Raw genomic sequence first — 25,139 nt, forward strand, 5'->3', positions numbered from 1 at the left:
AGCGCTACTAGTCATAAAATTAAAAAGGGGTCTTTGCCCAGCTACGGTGGAACACATCCAAACTTGAAGAGATGGCCAGAAAACTTTTGCACAGACAATTAAATTCATAACTTATAACAACTTCAGCGCCTGAAACGCTTTTAAATTAAAAACAGTATGCCTGTATTTCCAGTCCTGTATATTAGAAAATAAAATCTGTTACAGTACGAGTTGGACAACAGAAAGAACACATAAAAAAACCAAGACCATTACAAAATGTGTTTATTTAGGTTTATATGCAAGACTCCCTTATGAATAAAGCTGAAATAAGCTCCAGCTGGCAGGATGTGTCTCTACCACTTTATTCAGAGGAAAAGTTCAGAATTATGCAACAAGTATGAGAGGAAAACTACAGTTTTTACTTGAAACTTTTTATTTGATTCCAACATTTCATTACAAACATTTATTATTCACACAAATTCTAATTCATCAGAGCCACTTTTGAAGCATTTAAAGAAATATATGATAAACAACAAAACGGTTTGTATTTAACAAGAACCGACACATCATGTCAGTGTGAAACAGATTTGTGCACTTAGTTGTGTATTCATTTTGAGAAGAAATTCTAAAATAGCGAGCTTTAAACGTCGCAGGACTGTATTCTAGCGCAAAACATTGTGTGTCCTGTTAAAAGTTAGCACAACTCACTGATTAAAGTCACTCTGGGTGTAAATGGAGCAAACTCTAAAGTCTCCAGGTCCTCAACGTCCTGCTAGGAGGAAGCTGTTGGTGTTGAGTCCCAGCTTGAGAAACTCAGTAGTGGAGTGGTGGCTGAAGAAATGGGTATACTGTTTATTAATGCCCCATCCAGCAAAGGGTAAATGCCCTACTCTTGCCTATTTAGCTCACCAAAAATGGGCCAGTAGTATTTGCACACTGTCACTTAAATGCTGCTGCTTTACCTCCGGCAGTAAGCATCAATACTGGCACACACACTATAAAGTGAGACAGCTACATAATTCCTTATTCTATACTCCAGCCAATCATGTATTGCCATGCCTTTACCATCCTAGGGGGAAAAATCAATCGGCAAAACTGAAATATAAGTGGTTATACTCCATATACCTGTGTACACCGTGCACCAGTGGAGACACTGAACGCTTCAGACCAACTGAAACAGGATGTGATAGTAACACCACTGGCTTCACTTCAAAACGTTAGCATTAGCTTGGTTAGCGAGCAACATTTGAACTGGAAACATATCTGAGCGGAATAAAGCATGCTAACACTACAGTGATGCTAGCAGTTAGCGGTGACTATGTTGACAGCACTCTCTTTAGCATTTAGCCCAATATGCTAAAAGATAAACAATTTAGCCTGCTAGTGTCAGTGAGAATGCTACTTAAATCCTAATAAAGATTGTGTTTGATAAATAATTATTTGTTATTAACTCAGTATAGCAAGCTAACCAGGTTCATATTTGTAACATTGTTGAGTTTCAGGCTAACACAGTGAAGCTTTATCATCCATTGTTTCCAGTGCAGTGACTTTAGATAGAACTTTCTGGACCTCCTGCTAGCATCATTTCTCAGAAGCAACCAGCAGAAAGATTGTGGACCTGAGGGATTACATTCATTTGTTGTTGCGAGTGCCAACAGTTGATGCTGCATGCTAATCTTATCCACACAGTCAGATCTGAGGCCACTCTCTTTCTGCTGAGACCAGCCAAACACATCCAAATGCAAATGAGCAGGAACATCCCTGCAGCACTTTGGCTTCCTCGTTTCCAAATTGCTACTTTTGGTTATGACAATACTGAGCTGACACCCATTGTGAAGACTGTTTGAGAAAAAGTTAAAAACATAAATGTTGTCTCACACATGTCTCCTGACTAAATCTGACATGTCATTATTTATTTGCAGTGTAGCTTTAACCATTAAAGTCTACACAGGTCAGTTATCAGAAATCATCCAATTAAAAAATCATCAAATATCCTTCTGTAAATATTTTTACAGAATAAAGTAAATGTTAAGCATACATTTTGGCATTTTATTGTAGATATTACGGTAGATTGGCCTACATGGGAACATTATAGCTTACAAATCTCTACACATTTTCACTCATTCACTATTTGTTTCAATAAACAGTTGTGTGGTGAGGTTCATGAGAACACACAAACATATGCAGAATAAGTTAGGCTACCTGGTTGAAATTTGATTTAGAATTTGAGTCATAAGAAAATTCTCTTTAGATGGATCAGAGATGGCCTCTAAAATGCAACATTAAAAAGAGACTGGCATTTATTTACTGTATTACCTAATGGTGAGTAGGTAAAATGGTGATTCAAAACACTTTCAAATTATTGGAAATTATTGGAAATGAGCACTCCAAAATTAGTAACATCGGTTGCACAAAATTTTAAAAACCACAATAGACAAACAGCAAAATTAATAAACTGGAAAAGTGACCAAAATACAAGAACTCATCACTTTACAGCCAAATCCCATACATTTTAATTTTTCTCTGCAGCTCAGTATGCACCGTGTGTGAGACCTACCCTGGATGATCCCTGAATGTTTTACCATCACACCGTCTTCCCATTGAATCGTCTGTCTGCCCTGTGGGTCTCGGTTTGGTTTGCACGGCCTGGATCTCAAACACATTTATTCAGATTTAGTCGTTAAAGGTTTCATGGTGAATATTGAACTGTACACATGAGGTGACTGCAATGACACTTTCTCTGGTTCATTTTGAGTGAAACAAATAATAAAGATTTTTTTTTAGAAAGCTGGGGTCACTGGTATCATTTAGAATAATGACAGTCTAATTCAAAAAGGTCCTAAAAAGCTGCTGGATGAAGGCCCAAAGCCATTTTTAGGGCCATGTCATAGATTGTTTAACTAAATCCCCCATTAGACTGCAGACAGCTCAAATTCTAACTGTAAAGGAAGAGTTTCATCTTTGAGTTATTGTTAAATTTTACAACCATCAACTCTGGTTCATTTTCAGACTGTAATATTTGAAGGATAAAATGATGCTGAAAGTTTCCTACACCTCCTCCAGGCGCCTTCCGGGGCCCCTGGAGGTCCACATTTGGAGCGCTGCTGCTGGCACAGAGACAGCTTTGTCAGGCTACCACTAAAACTCACCATCAGTGTGTCAGGACCTGCACAGTGTAAGGTGTCCGAGACAAAGGCGGAGATGTGCTGGCTGATCTGAGCTCAGTGTGCTGCTGTCAGGTCTGATGCAGATTAGATGTGAATCAGGGAACATGAGCGGGATCTTTTTTTTTTTCTGGTTCAGCTTCAGTTTCATCTGCCATATTTTATCCTTCAAAAAACACATGAATCAGAGTCCGCTCTGTCATAGGCTGATGATTTCACAACAGGCAAATGCACACTTACCTGTGCACAAGAGGAAACACTTACCTGACCCAGGCCACAACTCATTTAATGAATATAATGATAGAAAATATGTGACAGCTGACTGTTTTGAGGGTAAAGTGGCCATTTGCATTATCTCTATTTAACGCACTTACTGACCAATAGCTACATTATATGACAGCATGACAGCACATTGGCAGGTGTTTTATAAATTTTAGCAGCATCTTAAAGCCACAATTAATTAAATTGTACAGTACAATAACAGTACAAATCATTATCTTTAAGTAATGCATGTATCATGGATTCCAAATTATTAAGTCACTATGACTTTGTGATTAGTTCATCAGGTAAAGGATGTTAATTCATACATGAAATACATTTATGGATTCCTCTTGCATAAAAGTTTTTTACATGGTCTCAGCCTCTGATAAAAAAAACAATAACTTCATATTTCTGTGAGAATAAAGCCAAAGGTATTTTTGACACAGGTTTTGTGTGTGCGCGTGTGTTTGTTTTATTAAGAGCAGTCACTGGAATAAATGTACAAAAATACGGTTGTATCCAAGGTGGTGATACGTTTGGATATGGACAGATACTGTCCTATCCAGAATATTACAGACATGGATCTTTGACAGGTTTTTTATTCATTTGATATGATATACAGATCTGGATTTCCATAAACGTGGATACCATTGGATCTTTCCAGATACAGGTCTTTTTTGTCCAGTAAATTGAGGTTAAACATGCTTGGAAAATAAGGGATAATTTAAGGGAGATTGACATCTATTTACTGTATGTCCTAATCTTGGTGAGAATATTCTTGGAAATTTGTGGAAATGAGGATCCAAGATTAATAATATTAGTTGAAATAAAATCCCAAAACACAAAACACACTTTACAGCTAAACTCCATACACCACACACTGTGTTTCATTTTCTATGCAGCTCAGTATTCACTGTGTGTGTGTGTGTGTGTGTGTGTGAGAGAGAGAGAGAGAGAGAGAGAGAGACTTCCCCCGGATGATTCCTGCATGTTTTACCCAGGGTGCGAACTGCAGGGAGAGCTTAAGAGCTTAATAAGACATGAGCTCCCCTAAAAACACCATTTGCGAAATTTTGGGGGGGTCTCCGACAATACTAATACAACATACTAAAATGCTATTTTTGCCATGCATTTCTATTTTCCTGTACCTGTGGATTATGTGTAAAAGTAGGCTATTATTGATGTATATGTCATTAACTCACTATTAAATATCAAATGTGCTTGCATCTATTGCAAAAAAAAACCCCAAACAAACAAACAAAAACAAGTAAGCTCCCCTAAAAGCCATGATCTAGTTCGCACACTGCTTTTACCATCACACCGTCTTCACATAGAGTCCTTAAACTCCACCCAGTCTGCCCTGTGGGTACCAATTTTAACATTCTCCTCTAATTTATCCATTATGTTGTAAATGTGTCAAAAATACCATTGGAATGTGAAGTTATTATTATTTTTATTAGAGAGGCTGTGCAGCAAATGCATGGTCCTGCAATACACTTTTATACAACTGGAATCAATTTGCTCGCCTATCAATTCATGTATGAATTAACATTGTTTAACTGATGATCTGTTAAGTGTGAACTTATCAGAGGAAACAGAAATCATCATGAGTCAAGCATTAGTTATGATTCGTACCCTTATTATTATTTTTTTATCATCTTTAATCGCGAAATAATTTGAAACTTGTTGAAACTTCACTTAAATTTCGTCTTGTGGAATAATCTCAGGTTTTAAATTACAGCTGCTGTCTTGTTCGACCGGTTTGTTCGGGAGTAACAGTAAAATGTGGCATTTTAAACCAACTCGAAAACCAATCGAAACTGAGACTTTTTCCTGGCTTTGATGAGGAGTTTGTGAATATATCCAGGAGTGGATGCTGCAGTATTTGTGCTGTGCTGTGTGAGACAATGACAGAGGAGAGAGGAGGCTCTCCCTCCGGCCCTGCAGGTAGCCTCTGCTCCTCTGCTGCGCTCCTAATGTGATCCAATGTTCCCGGCGCTGCAGCTGCTAATTCAATTTCTCCACGCTGTCAACACATCTGCAAAATACACAAAAGATTATTTTGCTGGCTTTAAAAAAATGTGTCCCAACGAACATAAAACAGTAATAAAATATTGTCAGCTGGATAATATTAAAAAAAGCCGGCGCTTAAATGTTTCCTGATTAAGAATGAGTTGAACACAAACAGTAACAGTGAGTGTAATCTCTCTCATGAGTTCTAACCGGCACAAGTAGATTTTTAGAACTCTCACATAAAGCTTAAAAAACACAAATAAGCGCCAATTAAAGGAGGGATTTTACTCAGGTTAAATGGATCTATTTTCAAAATAAAAGTCTATTTTTGTGAATCAGCACTTAAACAGATCTCACATAAATAAAAGTAGTAGCAAATGAATGTGGGTGAATACGAAAATAATACAGCAATCTGTTTTTAAGTTGTTGTTTTTTAAACAAAGTCGCTCGTGCAGAGGCCTTTTAGTTTGAGCTTATTTCTAAACGCCGCTCTCAGTGCACAGGAGAGCCGCGTGAGGGGGAATTTTAACATTCAGTGGGATCAGATTTGTTTTTCATTTATTTTAAATCTGATGCACAAATACACAAAAACTACTCTTACATCTATATTGGTGATTTTATAAAATCAGGAATTTGTGTGGATACCACAGACCTCACAGCACCGTGCTGCCTATGTGCTCAAAGGCACAACGGAGCCTTCAACCAGCAACCCGACAACAGAGGAGATTCTTTATTAAGGCTACTGGAGCACAGTAGTGACAGTATGTCACTGTGGTATATGTGGAAGCAGGCACATCCAGTGATCTGCCCTACCTATTATCACTCAATAAATACACGCGCAATCCTGCAGTGCGTCATGCTCTCGTTCACCTGCGGCCACACGGAGCGGCACGCAAAGTAGGGCCACCCAAGGGTCCCCTCAGAGCAGTAACCCATGGCTCACCATAATTAAAATAAGTGAAAATGATCCCACTGAGACAGTGTGAACATCAACACTGTGTGAGTCTCAACCTGATCACTCTTGTGCCAAATGCTGGCTGCTGTAACGCCTGCGGATGTGACAGCGCTGTCCCCTGGGTCGCTATAGCGCCCCCACCTGGCGGTCTACCTGTCAGTGAGACAGATACATGACTATGAGAACAGGAGGGCAGAACAGGCCGGCAGGTAACTGAATGTGAGTGGTTGTAGTTTATGATTGAGTTTGTCATGAAGTTTGTTTTATAGAAGAGCTGTGAGGCATCAGGCATTACTCTGATCCCAAAAAGCATCTGTTTCATTGCATTGTTCCAAATCATATCAAAGTATGGTCCAGTGTGTGTGTGTGTGTGTGTGTGTGTGTGTGTGTGTGTGTGTGTGTGTGTGTGTGTGTGTGTGTGTGTGTGTGTGCTTTTCCTACAAGTGAGAACTGATATGTTTCATTTAGCCGAGTGAGCTGTAGATGAGGAAGTGGAGGAGATGGAGGAGAGGAGGAGGAGGAGGAGGAGGAGGAGGAGGAGGAGGAGGGCTGCTTGGAGCTGTACGAGGAGGAAGAGGGAGTAGAAGGGAAAGAAAAAAGAAGGAGGAGGAGAAGAGGAGGAGAAGAGGAGGAGGAGGAGGAGGAGGAGAGGGCCGCTGGTCGCCGGGTTTCCATGTGACAAGGGGAAATATGAGGGACTTTGACAGGTCTTAAACGGTCTGGCGCCAAGGCCTCAGTCTAGCCGCTAAATATAGCCGGAGAGATGATGCAGGGAGATGGGGAGGAGAAGATGGAGAGATAAAAGGAAGAAAGGAACAATGTCGAGGGGAGGAAGAAAATAACAATACTCGATTATAGACGAATATGGCGCAAAACTGTCCCGTTATGTTGTAATTAGAGCGTCTCTGGCCCGGATCGCTGACACAGGGGCCAAATCAGCGGGACGGAAGACGCTTTTACGCACATTTCCACATCTGCAGCTGTATTGTGTTGTATTGAGCGGACGGATCAAGGGCACAGAAAGGCTTTAGTCAACTTCCTACTGATGGAAAGCGTCATGCACGCAGTGAATTAACTGTAAATACAGCCCCAACTTACAGCGTGACTGACAACTCTGTGTGTCTCAATGTCTCAATTTAAGCCTCCAAACCTGCTTGTGTTGACTCATTTCTGGATATAAGACAATAAAAAAAACTGTCAGTATCATAAGTATCTAAATCACCTGTGCAGGAGACAATTTGGGACCAAAACTTCTTAATTTGCTCCTGTTTTTAAATGTTTACAAACTTTATTTTGCGCATTTTTGCAAGATCTTTTACACACACATTCCCCAGAAATACAAGTCCAATAAGCATTTTTATTGTCTGCCTATATTAATCCCCAACACAGACAGTATGTTAATGTACAGCACAGTCTATGTAGATCTACCAGCAGCTCGGAGCAGTCCTCCCTCGACTTAATGACTTTTAAATCGCGCCTAATGGAGATTTCTGTACCGTTGACGGCACAGAACAAATAAATGGTGACTAATTTGCGCAAGCATTGTTGATACAATTATCCAGTTGAGTATCCCGGCAGAAAAACCGTTATCCACCTCCATATGTTGCTAATCTTTTTTTTTTTTCCTCCCCACTAAAGCTCCTTGCACGCGGCTCCAGCAGTCGCTCCCAGGGCGCTGCTACATCTCTGTCATTTCATAAATCTGAAGGTGCAGCATTCCAAACAAGTCAGCTGTCCGGCCAGATTATAGCACGTACACGCCACACTATAACTCTGGAGAAAACTGCGAAGGCATGTGCGAGACATCCTTGATGATTTTACGTTCTCGCGTGAGGCTGATGCTCGCTGGCATTTATTTTCCAACACCTGGCCGAGTGGAAACGCGCCTTTTCACGTTGTCACCGGCTGTGCTGCGGCGGGACGCTCCGGGGACTCGCACTGAGTCTGATATAATGTGCTCCCCGCGCTTGTGGAAAGCGGCTCCGCGCAGGTACAGTGCGCTCTGGAGCTGCTCCTGTCTGGAGCCGGCTCCGGACTCATGGCTGTATCAATGTGATGGAAGCCGAGCAACAAGTGTGTTACGCGGCGGAGATGTGCAAACATTTCATGCTCTTAAATCACATAACATGCTGTGTCCGACGCACAGGTGGCTGCTCAACCCTCTGCAGTTAAAGATATGAAAGAATTTTGCAGCTTTCAGTTTGGTTCCTGCAGATTAGGAGATAAATTAGGTGACGTGATAATAATAAAGGTTTATAAATATTATTCTAGACATTTTTATGGCCAGTAAGAGTTTTGTGTGGCTGTCAGCGGAAGCCGCAGACACGCGGCTGAGTTCCAGGGGTTAATAGGAAATGCGCAGTTGTCTCTGACAGTCTCATTCAGGAGGATTATCACTTTTTGTTTCAGTTTTATGTCGCCTGTGGCCCTCATCACATCACCGTCCTCCCTGCCCGGAGAGAGCAGCTGTTTATCCAAAAAGGGAAAAAAAAGAATCACATCTGACACCAAGTCATGACCGAGGCAGAAAAGTGGAGCGGAGGCGCAGATGCTTGCAGAGGGGGGGGGGGGGGCACATGCAGGACTTCAGGGTAAATATAAAGAGACAAGAGATTGTTCTTATTGTGGATCATCGGCCGACTGGCGCCGAGCGGCTCTTTAACAAAACCGAGGCCGAGTTAATCAGGAGAGCTGCGTTCTTCTGAAGGCAGCAGAGCGAAGTGCATGGGGAGGCCGGTGGGGGTGGGGACCGTGGGGGCCGTGGCTCCCGGAGCCCCGCACTGTCCTTGGTTTGACAAAATACAACCTGTCGGAGATTACACGCAAGCGCGGCCTGCCCTCAGCCCTGAGACTGAGCACTAAATCATCTCATCGCTGCAACTGTTTGATGTGGAAACACACAAAATCAGCACACAGCAGCACGAATAACGCCCCAGTAATAATAATCATCATTTACAAATAAAAATCTAAATATGCCAGAGAGGCTGCAGGGAATGCAACTTTATTTGGAAGAAGGAAGAGTTTAGTGAGCACTCACCGCTTTGCTTCTCTCTGATTTTTCTCTCAAAAATTCATTCATCACCCTTCATCTGGTTTCCTCTTTTTTTTCCTCCACGCAGCATCTGGGTTTGTCTTTTCCAGCCTCGTCTCTTTATTGCGCCGCTGCGGCTGCTGCTGCCTCCCCGTCAGCCCGATCAGGAAAACCAACAGATAAATGGCTCTCGCCTGGGGAAGCCCGGGCTGTATGAGGCTGGAGTCAGTGCGCGCACACAGCTAACATAGCCTGGGCTAGTAGTGTGTGGGGCAAATCCAGCCTAAGCGTCAAAACAGCCGATAACATGGAATAATTACAAGTCTGTTATTATAGAGAGCGACCGAGAGCTGCAGCTCTTTGAAATAAATCTCTCCGGAATGCAGAGCGTGAGCTGCGAGTCGTGGGTTTACTGTTGGGAGTTGCTCTGTGGCAAACGTTGGAGAGCTGTTCCTCTGTACTAAGGTGAGTATTGAGACAGTGAGTCTGTGGACAGGTTGCTTTCTCCGGAGGCGACATTGTAAAAACGCAAGCCGAGAGAGGTGATGCCTCCACCGGCCAAGAACTGAGGGCTGACCCGGTGCTTGGCTTGGAAATGGGGGTGGGATTTCCCGATCTTTCCTGTCATTGGTTAATATTTTATTCTGTTGACATGTTTTCTTACTGCTAATGCTTCCGACACCTTCTTGTCCACCCCCTCCTCTCTCCTAGAGTCTGGCCGGAGCTGTCAGAACCACGCCTATAGGGGCCCACAATTGGTCCAGAAAGCGTAAAATCAGCAATCAAAGGGGCTTGGTTCATTAGTGTTGGGGATGGAGACAGGAAGGACATGTGAGATAGTCACAGATCTGCAGTGAACGGGGCCACATCTCTCCAGTCAGTGTGGGATGACTGAAGCAGAGGAACTGCTCTGAGAGGCACTACAGCGCACCCGGGCTCTGCCTTCACAGCGCCGCTTCTACTGAAGGACTCGGCGGAGGAAGCAAAAAGGAAAAGCACACATCAACAGCAACTCTGGGCTATTTTCTTCACCCTGATAACGCGCCGTGAGTCTGACAGGGCGCCGCGCTCTTCTGTACCGCTTTACAGAAATTAACTGCTCGCGAAGCCGCGGACCTACACTGGCTATCTGAGGGGGAAATACCACTAAAAACATCCATTATTTCACTTCGGTTTTTGTGGATGCACCGATGAGAGATCCAGTTTTTACAGGGACTGCAATGGCTTATCACCCTTTCCACGCACACCGGCCGACCGACTTCCCCATGTCCGCCTTTCTAGCGGCCGCGCAGCCTTCCTTCTTCCCGGCGCTCAGCCTGCCTCCCGGGGCGCTCACCAAGCCCATCCCGGACCACGGCCTGGCCGGGGCGGCGGAGGCTGGGCTCCACCCGGCCCTCAGCCACCATCAGGCGGCTCACCTCCGCAGCATGAAGAGCCTGGAGCCGGAGGAGGAAGTGGACGACGACCCTAAAGTTACACTGGAAGCCAAGGATCTTTGGGACCAGTTTCATAAACTCGGGACGGAGATGGTTATTACCAAGTCCGGAAGGTAAGAATGCTCACAACTATAATCCCCCTCATGGATATACCGAGAATACTTTATTTTTATTTTTAAAACCGGCAGTTGGTCTGTGTATGTGCAGAATGAGACAGTTAAGAGCCGATAAAAAGCCATTTATTCACGTTACTAAACGGCAGCCTGTTCCCCAGGCCTTTGGTAGTCGGCATTTATTTCCACACCGATTGTCAGCCTGTTCCGCGATTCATAAAAATACACAAGAAAATGAGATCACACTACGAGAAAATATCCAGTTTACCTCGCATTATACATTAAATATATAGTTTTTAAATGGAGTTCCTGTTCTACGGCTGTTCGTGCACAATTTGAGGTAAACTAGCTTCATTTCTCAAAGAAAGTAACTTAATGAAACGTCAGCTTTATTATTAAATATTTATAATACATTTCGAGACTGATCAAAGTAGCTACATATTTGGGATATTTTGGAGGGGAATGTGGCCTGAGCTTTAATCAGGTTTTATCTCCCAAACTGCAGAGCTTCTGGATTTTATAAACAGGCTGTCACTTCAAAAAGCAGGGACGTGAAGTGGTGTGGTCATAAATATACTGCTCAGCTTTGTAGTGCAGGGCTTGGACAACACACACACACACACACACACACACACACACACACACAGGAGGACACACACACACACACACACACACACACACACACTATGGTTTTGCCTAATTGAGTGCAATATCTGACAATTACAATATTTCCTCCCGTCAGAGCGCAGCGTTCTCTCCTTCAATGCCTCTTTTGTCACATTTGTTCGAGTCCCGTGTGATAATCTGATGTTGTGTTTTGGTTGAATCACGGCGTGTTGACTCCCTCTGTGTGTGTATGTGTGTGTTTTCTCTCCCCGCAGGAGGATGTTCCCCCCGTTCAAAGTGCGAATAAACGGCCTGGATAAAAAAGCCAAATACATCCTGCTGATGGACATCGTGGCGGCGGACGACTGCCGCTACAAGTTCCACAACTCCCGCTGGATGGTGGCGGGCAAGGCCGACCCGGAGATGCCCAAGAGGATGTACATCCACCCGGACAGCCCGGCCACCGGCGAGCAGTGGATGGCCAAGCCTGTTGCTTTCCATAAACTCAAGCTGACCAACAACATCTCAGACAAACACGGATTTGTAAGTACACTGAGTTTGTTTTTTTTCTCGCTTGAGCAGAGGCATTTTTCACAGGCATGCTGTGTGAGGTGTTGGAAGAGAGCGGGGCAGAGCGGTTTTTAGGCGTTTTTGAAATCAGATAAAATTTTAATGAAGCAACATAGGAAAAGTGGGTCACTGTAAAAGCAAAATAATAATAAGAAACAGGCAGGAGAAATAGAAATTTTTAAAAAAAAAATGCTGAATTCAAAACCACTGCAGAGAAATTATATAGCCTAGTGATTTTATTCCCACAAAGGAGCACATTTAAAATATAAGTGCGGAAAATTGCGTTTAAATTCATGCTGTTGAACGTCTTTACGTCCAAAGCTGTTGACACTTTGTCGCCACTTGACTTCCCACCGCCGCTGACAAACACACAGCTTATGTTTCCCTGCAGCTCCCCACAATATTATCAGCCTGCGCTTCCTTTTCTCCTCCCGCATCCATAATGTTAGACCCAAACACAGCCCCAGCTCTGTGCAGCAGCTCAGGACCTGTAGACCCGTTCATTTCTAACCGAGCTTTTATTGGGAATAGATAAAAAAAAACATAATATGTGAGCTGTAAGTGGTGTATCACCAAATCGGGTCAGAGAGGAATGACGTTAAATGAGCTTGAATGGCCGCAGCCTGTAACCTGATAGTATACTGTAGTATAGTATAGTAGCCTATAGTATAGTATAGTATAGGTTTGTGGTGTTGTTGTGTATATTGAGTCTATAATGTTCTATGGACCAGGGGCGTATCTACAGATATATTCATAGGGTGGCCAGAGAGTGGCATGGATTTCTTAAGGGGTGGCAAACAATAACATATAATAATATTTGCTTGGAAAAATGTCTAATTGAGCTCAAAAACATTACATTCTTGTGGCACATTGCATAGAAATATCTAAATGTGGCAATAGAAATCCACAAATTGTTTATTTCTGTTTTGTTTTACCAAATACATGTGATTTCTAATTTACCCTAGCCTTATCACTTAGTCTAAAATGTGGCCATAACACATCATAAAATTAATTTGAGTTTTAACACCTTATTTTATTTTTTTTAAATGAATCTAAATGAATGTGTTAAATTTGCCAGCTGCTTTGGACTGGTGCTGTGGTGTCTGTATAGGCTACAAGATATATATTTTATTTTTTTTTTTTTACCATGTACTTCATATTATTTTACTGGTGCAGTAATAATATGCAGGAGGGCTAAAAATAATCGGAGCAAATGATAAATGTCTGAGAAAGTCCTTCTGACTGGCAGGCAGTGTGCTTCCGCCTGGAAACAAATTCAACATTTACATGTCAGTCTAAATTTGCAATCGGTTACACGCAGGATTTCTTTTCATGCTGCCTGCAGGTCTTTATTTACACATCATGTTGAGAAGTTAATGTCTCAATATTTATTTTTTCATCTAGGATTTAACAGCGTTTGGTTTATATTTGTATTTCTGGATTATTTTTCAGAATTTTGAAAATATATTTAATGTTCATATTCTGTGTTGCTCTGTGTGTCAGAGCCTCCAGGCTTGTAAAGTGTCTGTACTTGGTGGTACACTTAAAATCAATGAAATTTGTTGCTTTTATCCGGATAGAAACTGGATCAAATCACTTCTTTTTTTTTTTTTTTTTTTTTTTTTTGCTGTGGTTCTGAGTGCTCATGACAACATGTGTGGCCTGGTCAGGTTTTTCCCTTTTGCCCCCGCACTAATTACAGACAAGCCTGCTCACACAGTAATTATAACAGCATCAATAACAATGCGCCGGATGATCCGCCGTCAACATACTCCGGTTTAATATGGAGGGGAAAAAACATCAAAGAGAGACATAAAATGCTGTGATATTCACTCCAAAAGCTGTGTGTGTTTGTGTGCGTTGGTCCAGACAATCCTGAACTCCATGCACAAGTACCAGCCCAGGTTCCACATAGTGCGGGCCAACGACATCCTCAAGCTCCCCTACAGCACCTTCAGGACCTACGTCTTCCCGGAGACCGAGTTCGTGGCCGTGACGGCCTACCAGAACGACAAGGTGAGCCACCGTGAACACTGGGCCAACCGCCTCTAATATGGCTGCTATACTTTGCATAATAAATGTTGTACATGCGTCCCCCCTCCCCCCACCACCAACCCCCGAAGACTTAATCTGATTTTGTAGGTCGCCTAATTTCCCCGCAGAGGACTCCCATGCCCCCACTTGATTTTTTTTTTTAATTGCTGTTTTGCCTGCACTCGCGGGTGTGAGCAGATATTTCTGACTGTGAATTCAAATGCGACTTAAAGTGGTGCGCGTTATCAGCAATTCATGGGCTGTAAACGGGCTGTTACCTTGAGCACAAGTGAATACATTAGGCGTATCAATGTGGAGAGTGTGTTGTGTTTTGTTGTGATGGAGCGTCCAACATGGCAGCCATGTCCTCTTGTTTTATTTGAGTTGTAATCTTCCTAAAAACCCACCCTAGAAAGTTCAGGTTTTTTTGGGTTTAAGAATATTTGTTTTATAAATCGAGCATTTTTTAAATGAGGTTTTGTATGTGTGTGTTTTTGTTGGCGTTATTCTAAGGCCCCTTCGCTGAGCCTCCGTCCTCCTCCATGAGGCTAATTGGAGCTCGTGTCTAGGGGTTGGGGCTGAGGGGGTGAGGAGGGGGTCTTGTTGTAAAAGTTTATGGCTAAAGAGTCACCATCGATTAGAGAGCATTTAAAAAGGCTGGTCACCCTGCAGCCACAGTGGACAGATGCTGTAAGACACTCTCTCTGCTCAGATAGCCAGCGCCTGGAGCGTCCTGTACAAGGGCCACATTATAGGGGCCTCCAGTAGCTCCTGAGCCACGCAGGCCTCTGCCGGCTCTGCGCCCGTATACGTGCAGCCACACCGGCCCTCCTCTACGATCAGGAGGAGGCAGCAGTGATCCAAACCGCATTATTAATTATTGATATGATAGTCATCTGTTCCCGTATTGCTCCCTCTGTTTTTCTTTTTTTCCGGGGGGGAACAGAGGCTTGTGTGGCCCCATAGAGGAATATTTCGTGGCAGAATTTCTCTCCAGGGGCCTATGAGAATAACGCCCCATCATTACGCTTTTATTAATAATGCAAATCCGAGGCCCAACATGGCTCCAGTCCAACACTGGTTTCTGTGTGTGTTAATCCGAACACGTTGTTGGCCCAAATGTGGGCCAGGTGAAGACAATGGGCTCCAACAGTGTGTGTGTGTGTGTGTGTGTGTGTGTGTGTGTGTGTGTGTGTGTGTGTGTGTGTGTGTGTGTACCTCTGGTTCCATTCCTCTAATTGTTTATTCAAACTTTTTTTGACAGATAACGCAGCTGAAGATTGACAACAACCCTTTTGCCAAAGGATTCAGAGACACAGGGAACGGGAGGAGAGAGAAAAGGTATGTAACTGCCGCCCAACACCTGTGTGTGTGTGTGTGTGTGTGTGTGTGTTTGTGTGTGTGTGTTTGTGTTTGTGTGTGTGTGTCCCCACCATCTTTGTATTCTGCAAGGTCGTGGTGTCCCAAATCCCTACTTATTATTATTATTATTATTATTATTATTATTATTATTATTAATGGGCTATTATTACTTTTGACAGGAAACAGCTGACCATGCCGTCGCTGCGGATGTATGAGGACCAGTGCAAGGCGGACCGGGAGGGCGCGGACTCGGACGCCTCGTCCAGTGAGCCTACGGCCGGCAGGGACGCCGTCCACTCCCCGCTGGGAGCCGGTTCCAGCCCTCTGAGGTTCAGCAGGCCCAGCCGAGGTAAGAATAGTTTGTTTTTATTTGTGGGCCCGTACACTGCGGCGTGAGGTAACGGGATACAGGGTGGAATCCAGCTGTTGTCGTAATAATTTAGGACTTTAATTTAAAATTATGTTAAATTGGCTAGAATATGAATGCAGTTTGGTGGAGCAAGGTGAGGAAAATCGGTAATTGTCGTGCAATATAATAATTTTTTTAATGACTTTAAGGCCTGTGTGATAACTTGGATTTAGGTGCATTTTGGCGGGTTAACATCTGTATGTAAAACTGTGTGTGCACAGTAAGATCAGACTGAATTTGGACTTTATTATATTCACATTTGAATTAAAATGGACATTTGAGTTCAGTTTATTTCTAAAATAAATGTCTTATCTAGTTTTGTTTTTATTTGGTCTGATCCCATTCTTTTACTTCCCTTCATTTACTAAACTAATTTATTTAACAAAGCCAACATTACGTTCAATGAGGCCTGTTATTAATATAAATGTGTGGATGTTTTTGATGTTTGCATACTCAAAAGCTATACATAGTCTGAGAAATTATACAAAGGCTGTTGTTTGCTGCTCTTGAATATCAAATACATTTAAACTAGAGGCCACAGTGTTAATTTCTTAATGAGGACTGCATGCAGGGTGGATTTGGAGTCTTTGAGGCTCCCACCAAGCTTATGTTGCCATTCCAGCATGTGTGTGTGTGTGTGTGTGTGTGTGTGTGTGTGTGTGTGTGTGTGTGTGGAGAGAGAGAGACGACTGTGGACGAGGTTGGAGATAAATGGTTGGACACTCTGCTTACAACTCTTTTCCGATCCCCGTGTTGCAGATGACAAAACATGCACTGACAGTGAGCAGGAGCTGGAGCATCACGACGAGCTCTGCGCTGGCTCCAGCAGCCCAGGACCTGAGCCTGTGTCCCCCTACAGCTCTAGGTGCGAGGAGCGTGTGAGGGACAGGTCTAGCACGGAAAAGAAGGACGACTCCGTATTCAGTATAAGGAACCTTGAGAAGGACAAAGCGGAGAGCAGGCACAGGAAGGACAACACGGACGCGTCGACAAAGGACTCTGAGGCCGGAGGCATCAGTGCCAGCAAGGAGGCCTTCTCCCCTCTCATGGTCCAGACCGAGAGCCCCTCGCACTTCAGTCCGGGCCACTTACAAAGCCTGGCTCTGTCTGGCCTGCACAGTCAGCAGTTCTTTAACCCTCTGAACGCCGGATCGCCGCTGTTGTTTCACCCCGGGCAGTTTGCCATGGCCCCCGGAGCCTTTTCTGCTATGGGAATGGGGCATCTATTGGCCTCTGTATCCGGAGCAAGTGGTTTGGAGAACGGCAGCCTCTCCGCCCAGGGCACGGGAGGAACCCCCAACCCCTTCCCCTTCCATCTGTCCCAGCACATGCTCGCCTCTCAGGTAAGGAAGCCCAGAGAATGATCTAGTTTGCATGCACACCTGTAACACTGATCTGACGTCAACGGGACAGGAAGGCTGGAGCTTTGGGTTGTAGACAGACAGGATTAGTTTGACCTTCTGTTCATTTGAGTGCAATCGACGTTGCATGAGAACATGTTTGACCATTGTGAAAGTATTTGAGGATTTGATAACAATTCATTTTTCAAACAGGCTCCTGTAATAATCATTTTTCTTTATATAAAACACTTGTTGCTCGGTATCAGATCTGTTTGATATTTTCATGGAAATCTGTTTTAAATCATCTGAAGGAACTAAACTGTTTGGGAAAATGTGCCATTAATTTGATTATCTGACCACTTGACTGGAAATAGTAACTCTTTCCTCTTCCATATTGCAGGGCATCCCCATGCCTCCATTTGGCGGTCTCTTCCCATACCCCTACACCTACATGGCGGCGGCTGCAGCGGCTGCTTCAGCCTCTGCCCTCCCAGCCACCAGCACCTCCAGCCCGCTCTCCAGGAACCCCTTCTTGAGCTCATCCCGGCCCAGGCTCCGCTTCAACCCCTACCAGCTCCCGGTGTCGCTGTCCCAGAGCTCCAGCCTGCTCACCACCAGCCTGCAGGGCGGCCTCAACAACCCGGGCTCTGAATCCTCCAAACCAGGCAGCAGGGAGACGAGCCCGGCCCCAGAGCACCACAGCAACCTCAAGACAGGAGGGTCAAGCGGGAGGACCGCATCGCCCAAAACCTCCATGAAGGACTCGGTGAACGAGCTGCAGAGCATCCAGAGACTGGTGAGCGGCCTGGAGGGCCAGCGGGAGCCCTCCCCGACCGCAGACTCTCCCAAGTGATGAAGACTATCTGTTTGGGATGAAGACTTAACCAGAGGACTATAAGTGCATATGTCCTGTACAGCACATTGTGGAGACTGGGATGAGGGTTGGACCGATATGGGTCGGTGAAGGCCGATAACTGGTGTTTTTCGGAACAAAGCTGCAGATAGAAATTCAATCCGTAAGATTGAATTGAATCTTTTGTTAAATTCAAAGTACTGAGGACCTGTGGAAACATTTCAACCATCATCAGACCCCAAAACTGTCCCCTGATTCCCTGAGCTTTAGGGTTAGCAGGCAGGCCCATGGAAACTCTGGGATACATTTCTACACTGATAGAATAAAAATACAAAATTAGCAATTCAATATATAAAATAAAATAAAAAAACACTAAACTAATGATAAAATATTTCAAATCTGACCACTTCATCAGAGAGTAACACTGATCAGCTCAACTACAGAAATATAATCAAACTTTATCATATCCATTGTAAGAGAGGTGGACCACACAGGGCCAGTATCGGCCCCATATATCGGTCTATAACCTGCCTGCTGAGGGCCTGCAGCTCCACAGACTGAGCGGCGCACAGTGGAGAGAGAGTGTGTGTTGTTAACGTGAAGCATTTGAGCATCCAGGACCCGGTTTTGAAAGAGTCCCCCGAACAGGAGCCTCATCACGCCGACAGGCAGGTCTCTCAAGCTGCATCCAAAAAGCTTTTTTTTGACCAGGCCTGATTATTTCAAAAGGCATGGAAGGTGAACGAACACAGTTAGAACCGATTATCATTTCATGCCAGAAAAAAAAAATGTTTCTGAACTATTTATGTAATTAAAAATTAAAAAAACAAAATCTGTAAATAAAGCTAAGATCCAAGAATATGCAATTGGTATTAATTTATTCAAGGCTGTATATTAAGCGTGTATATATTTTGAATTTAAACGTTGCTTTTTCCCACCCTCTTCGTCTTCTTCTCCCCCCCTCCCGTTTTACATGAACATATACTGTAAATGAAAAGCTATTTAGCGCTTGTTGGTTTGAGAAAAAGAAAAAAACAACTGTGTATGAAGCATCGCTGATTTCTAGAAGACGTGTGTGCCATGTTTTAGTCTGCATCCACCGACAAATACAGAGAGAGAGACAGAGAGAGACAGAGAGAGACAGAGAGACAGAGAGAGCTCCACATGGATTCAAAAACACCTCAGGTTATTTCACTCCAGCCAGGAGACGTTCGAAGCAATTCCTCCAACGGGCGCATCATTCATATCTATTCATAAATATATTTAAAGATGAAAGTATCTTGTTTATGCTGGTTGTCCGGGTTTTTTTTTTTTTTTTTTTTGATTGTCTCACAATTTCAATAAAAAATCGTTGTGCTGAAATCTTGCAATTGCATTATTATTATTATTATTATTATTATTATTATTATTATTACGTGCTTATCATTATAATAATCTAGTAGAAATGTATTGAGATCTTTTGATGAAGTATGGTTTAACACACACACGCACACACACATATAGGCTACACACGGGGCAGGAGCGCCATCTGTCGGCCAAATGTCTCCCAGGAAGAAGGGCAGCTTCCTTTTGCATGTGGTTTGTTGAATTTGATAAGAAAATGTCACTGGCTTTAATTCACGTGTTATTAAAACGACATTTAAATCAGACGGTTCAATGTGTGGGTTAAATTTGTTTTGTGAACATTTTGCATAAAAGCTGTGCATATTAAATTATAATAATGCATTTAAAAAACATCTTAGCCTTTAATTGATCAATACAATTAAAGACGCAGAAGTTTTTCTATTATTATTATTATAATTTTCTATTATTTTGTATACATATATTTAGCAGCAGTGTGTGTATTCATTGTTATTCCCGGGTCTGTCCCCTGCACGCACCGCCGTCCAGCTCTATTCCGAGCAGGTCCTCAGTCACCGTCAATCAGCATTTCCTTTACTATTGTGTGGCCGGCTGTATTTTTAGAAAGAGTCGAGTAATGTAAGTATTTATAGGAAGAGCTTTCTCTGCTGCACACACACACACACACACACACACACACACACACACACACACACACACACACACACACACACACAGTCCTCTGCAGCCTGACGCACACTTTAACTGTTTGAACTCGGCTGGTGGCGTGGCAAAATCCTCATTAAATATGTTTTATGTAATTATATTAAATGTATGTACATATAGAAATAGAAATGTATTTATGTGAACTAATGTGAATGTTGTGGCCTTTAATAAGATAAATATGTCATGTGTTCATATATATAATAATGCCATTTTTGTGGATTTTCCTCATATTGTTCCTGCTGTTTAAAGCATTTATCTTCAGTGTTTGGAAGTCAAACTGTGGACCCCTGAGTGTGTGTGTGTGTGTGTGTGTGTGTGTGTGTGTGTGTGTGTGTGTGTGTGTGAGAGAGAGAGAGAGAGAGAGAGAGAGAGAGAGAGAGAGAGAGAGAGAGAGAGCATGATGCAGCGGCACTGTGTGTGTGACTGTGAGTGTGTGTCTCGGTTTAAAGGGTTAAGCAGGGGGAGTTTAGGGCAGCAGACAGCCTTTTGTCCGGGACCCGGCGCCTGTCGCCTGCCTGCCGGCCACAGCCTCCAACACCGCCCCGCTTCCTAATTAGAGAACCCCCCTCCTCCCCTTCTCTCCTCCTCCTCCTCCTCCCCCCTACTTCATTTTCTTTTCTTTCTGCAGCAAAACTCTCATTCTGGCCACGGAGGCCATTGTTGCCACTCTGTTATCTTCAATTAGCAGCGAGGGCGGCTCGACCTCGCACTCTGGGAGAAAAAAGTATTTGTCTAAATCAATCAGTCAATGAGTGATCAATAGGCTCCTGTGGAGGCCCCGTGGATCATAACTAATGGCTGCTGACGGCGTGGGGTAAAAAGGCCAAGATTATTCACAACCCTGTGCAGTGATCAGTGTAGGGCCTATGTTGTTATTTAAGCTTTTGTAGGCCAACAGGAGGTACACAGTTGTGTGAGCACAGGAGACAAACAGCACCTTTGCTGGTTTTTAGTGAGAGGCCTGGATGACATGACAGAGGGCTGACCTTCACTTTCTGGCTCCTTATCTGCAGCAGATATTTCAGTCTCACATTACACAGATATCCGACAGCCTTAAAGGTTTATACTTGTTCTCTTTTTATTTCTACTCATTCATGTGATTAAAAAACGTTGCAATATGTTCGGTGTCAGATTCAGTATTCTAGTTACAAATGCACATGGTTTGGTTACAAGGTATTTCATTTAGTGGAGGAAAAGTAACTTGACTTCTACTTAGGGATAATTTTGTGGCACTTTTACTTTACTTTTTCCAACATTCTGTCAATTTTCTTTTAATATATATTTTACTCCACTATATCTATTATTATATTTATTAGAGTTATTCTACACAGGAGCAGATCTTGAGAATTATATTCTGATTAAACAATCACATATTTGCTTGGAGAAATCAATCAATTGTTTTATTTTCAAATCTTCAGACAATTTTCCAAATACATGTCTTTTTGCCCATCACTTAGTATAAAATGTGGCCATAACAAATCATTCATTTAATTTTTGTTTTAAAAACGAATGTGTTTAAATTTGACACCAAACATATATTTAACATAAAGAGTATGATTGGCTTAAAAACTACAGGGCTTTGTTAAAGAATAAAATACACAAACATGTGTAAAATAGTTAAAATGACAGCACCAGCTGTACACATATTAATGCATCAGTAATAATATAATAATAATATAATGTGAACACTGTGAGGCCTATAACCTGCAGAATGAGTACTTTTCCTGTAAACATTTTGCTGATAAAACTTATACTTAAACATAAGTATAAAATATAAAATATTTTAAATGTCTTTTACTTGTAATGAGGTATTTCACATTTATTTTACTTGAATAAAAGACTATAAATAAAATTCCTCTACTACAGATGAAAATGATATGTAACTGAGTAAAATAAGTTTATTAAAAATCTCTTAAAAATAAGACAACTTCAGGTGGAATAATAAATTATCATGGGAACCTGACCATTTTTTCTAATGATATATCACATAAAGCTGTTGATTTATATGTGAGATGATAATAAAGTGGTAGGATGGGGAAGGAAAAGGCTGTACCAGGCTCATAAACCTCCCTCTGATCCCTGCAGACACTGACTGATTTGGTGTTTGAAGGTTGAGACTGATGTGTTTTAATTGTGAAGCACCCAGAAGCCAATATTTTATTTCAAAAATACTAAAATATCTTTTTTTTTTTTTTTTTTTTTTTTGCCTTTTCAAGCTGCAAAATAAACCTTAAATAGCATTTTAGACTGTGGGGAAAAAATCTCTAATATCTAATTTCATGACATTAAAGTTGCATCAAACTGACTGGATGCTGTCTGTCTGTGAAAGAAGGGCCAGTATCGGTGCAGTATATCGGTCTGACAGTGCTGGGAAGCAGCCCAGAGACCTGTATGGTGTCTACAGAGTGTGTATTGTTATGCTGCCGCTCTGCAGGGCTGCTCTCTGACAGCGCAGGCGGACTATTGGCTGCCTGGCTCAGGTGCAGCCACCGCACTGGTCCAAAGTGGAGCAGGAGGGGTCCAATCACAGGCCACTTTTCTCGGCAGGGAGGAGGAGGAGGAGGAGGAGGAGGAGGAGGAGGGAGCAGAGCCTCACTGCAACACTTCCACCAGCCAATATCTCACACACAAACACACACAAAGGTGGAAAGCACAAATGCAAAGTTTTTATTTTATTCACCGGTGAAGTGAAGGCAAGCATGCAGATTGCTTTGAATTAACTCCAATCATCAGTGCAAAAGATCCATTAAAAACACCTAATAAACACACCTATAAAATGCACTTATAATAGAGTACAGGCAGAACACACAGGCCACCAGAGCTGTAGGATGTATAGAATGAAGGAGGGGAATCATGCAGTAAGCAGACAATATTAGTAGAATTTACCATAAAAAGTGACTTTATAGAAACTCTGCAATCACATTCAGCTGTCAGGGATGGTGGCGCTTTTAAGGCAGGCAACACGACACATGCAACAAGTCATGACTGAGTGTGCCTGTGTGTGTGTGTGTGTGTGTGTGTGTGTGTGTGTGTGTGTGTGTGTTCATGGCTGCTGCTTTTTGGATAGTGAGGGACTGCATTACCACAGCACGCAGGCCTGCCGCCCCCTCCTGGACACCGAGGAAGGAGAAGACTGAAAGAGTTCACTGAAGAGTTCACTCTGGTATTTATAATGACAAATCCACTGCACAGCTTTCATTTTTAATTACACTTCATTCAGAGTTCAGTCAGTTTGTTGTGTCCGTGATGTTTTTTTGCTCTTGCAGACACAGGACCAGTGTCTTCTAAATAATGCCAATACTGTAACCTTTAAAGTAACGTGACACCTGTTGACTGACACAGCCAGTGTGTTGCTGAAGGTTTCTGTATATATACATTATGTTATAGCTGTCAGTTTACCTTCCCAAGTGCTATTTCTCCATAAATTTGGATTACAGGGCCTCAACTTTTTAAAAATCATTGATTTATTCAGTGTTGTCCAGTTATTTACTTATTCCTGTTCAGGGGCAACAGGAGTCAGATCCTGTCCCAGAATGCACTGTGCAAGGCCTAGCTCAGGTTAACAGCTTGTGATTCATTCATTTTTTCGTTATGTTTACACATTCTACCCATATACAGCCCATTTCAATTTTTTTATGTATATATATCAGCGTAGGTCAGTGGTTGTCAAACTTTTTATGGTGCGCCCCCTTTCAGAAGCCAAAAAAAAGTTCATCCCGCACAATCTTTATCAAGCATTAACAATGATAGGGGAAGTAACAAAAAAAATGGATCAAAGTTAAATTTGAGTGAAATAAATGTCAGAAAACATAAGCATAAATCATATTCATTAAACCTTTCACTCATTTTTCCACCCTGGAATAGTGCATGAAACAGCTGACCCCTGCAGTGGCGCCCACAGTCTGAGAAAAGCTATGTAGGCTGATGATGTATCTATACAGTATGTCTCCCAGCACTGGCAGATGGTCACATCTCAAACAATGCTGCTTCCAAAACAAACACTAGGTGGCACACTTACTCACTTTACAAGAATCACCATTGCGTCATCACTGTATGCAAGCAGTAATGCATGAACATGTATTAAAGGAGAACAAACTACAGCAAACACTACTTATGATCATCACACTGCAATTACAGATCATATTGGTGGTGTTATAACTTTAATTTTGGAAGACTGAATCAATATTTATACTCAAGTCTAAGCTCAAGATTTTAGGAAACACACACACACACACACACACACACACACACACACACACCTCCCTCATATGTAATGATGCTTATATTAAGTTCTAAATTGTGGATATCGGCATCCTATGGACATTAAAAAGTCAGGGATGAACATTTTAAAATTTGAAATTAATACAATAAATTCATTTAGACTGGAAATCTTAAAAAACAATAATAATTTTAACACTTTTAACAACATACATAATACATTGCTAAAAAAAATACTGTCAAAATGAAGTACATTTTAAGGAAGACATTTATAAACATGAGCACAGTTTCAGTTACTTGGAAGTAAATGAAGGATACAAATCAAACCTTTAAAAACTCACTTCTCAAACCACTGTCACACTACAGTCATACTTCATTCAGTGTTTACACCAACACATGAATTGCTAATAACAGATGCTAAATTTCAATTAGCCTCTTGTTGTGGCTGTTAAATAAAAAATAAAAACTACATCTGAGCATCAAAGACAGAAAAAGCAGCTGATCAAAGAACAAATGAGTCCAGTTAGTGACGAGGACAGCAGCCACCAGAGGAGCAGGTTTCCTGACTACTTGTCAACAATAAAAGTATAAACCTTTAGCACTGTGGCAGACTGTTTGCAGACACTGTGCAATCTGAGAGAAACAGAACAGATAAGATAGTGCATGACACACATTGTGCATGAAACCTACAGTCAAACACGGTGGTGGAAAGGTGCAGGCGTGTGGAT

At 42.4% G+C, this 25,139-nt stretch overlaps 1 protein-coding gene and 1 long non-coding RNA gene across 3 annotated transcripts; one reads left to right on the forward strand and one right to left on the reverse strand.

Annotated features, from left to right (window-relative positions):
- Nucleotides 1-394: 394 nt before the first annotated feature.
- LOC127362415 (uncharacterized) lies at nucleotides 395-9,557 on the reverse strand. Its single transcript, XR_007884460.1, has 2 exons — nucleotides 9,410-9,557; nucleotides 395-5,442 (listed from the first exon to the last, which is right to left on the reverse strand). It is a non-coding gene; the product is annotated as an uncharacterized LOC127362415 (long non-coding RNA).
- Nucleotides 8,977-19,775, forward strand: tbx2b (T-box transcription factor 2b). 2 transcript variants are annotated; one of them, XM_051398077.1, is made up of 7 exons: nucleotides 8,977-10,952; nucleotides 11,834-12,101; nucleotides 13,992-14,144; nucleotides 15,427-15,503; nucleotides 15,704-15,873; nucleotides 16,693-17,276; nucleotides 17,674-19,775. In XM_051398077.1, the coding sequence occupies exons 1-7, from the start codon at nucleotides 10,594-10,596 to the stop codon at nucleotides 18,124-18,126; spliced, it is 2,064 nt and encodes a 687-aa protein (XP_051254037.1). In that variant the 5' UTR covers nucleotides 8,977-10,593; the 3' UTR covers nucleotides 18,127-19,775. The 2 variants fall into 2 exon arrangements, with proteins under 2 accessions (XP_051254037.1, XP_051254038.1); XM_051398078.1 differs by having other exon boundaries at nucleotides 9,948-10,952; nucleotides 13,998-14,144.
- Nucleotides 19,776-25,139: the final 5,364 nt, after the last annotated feature.

Source organism: Dicentrarchus labrax, unplaced genomic scaffold, assembly GCF_905237075.1.
Source record: "Dicentrarchus labrax unplaced genomic scaffold, dlabrax2021, whole genome shotgun sequence".
Taxonomy (NCBI): domain Eukaryota; kingdom Metazoa; phylum Chordata; class Actinopteri; family Moronidae; genus Dicentrarchus; species Dicentrarchus labrax.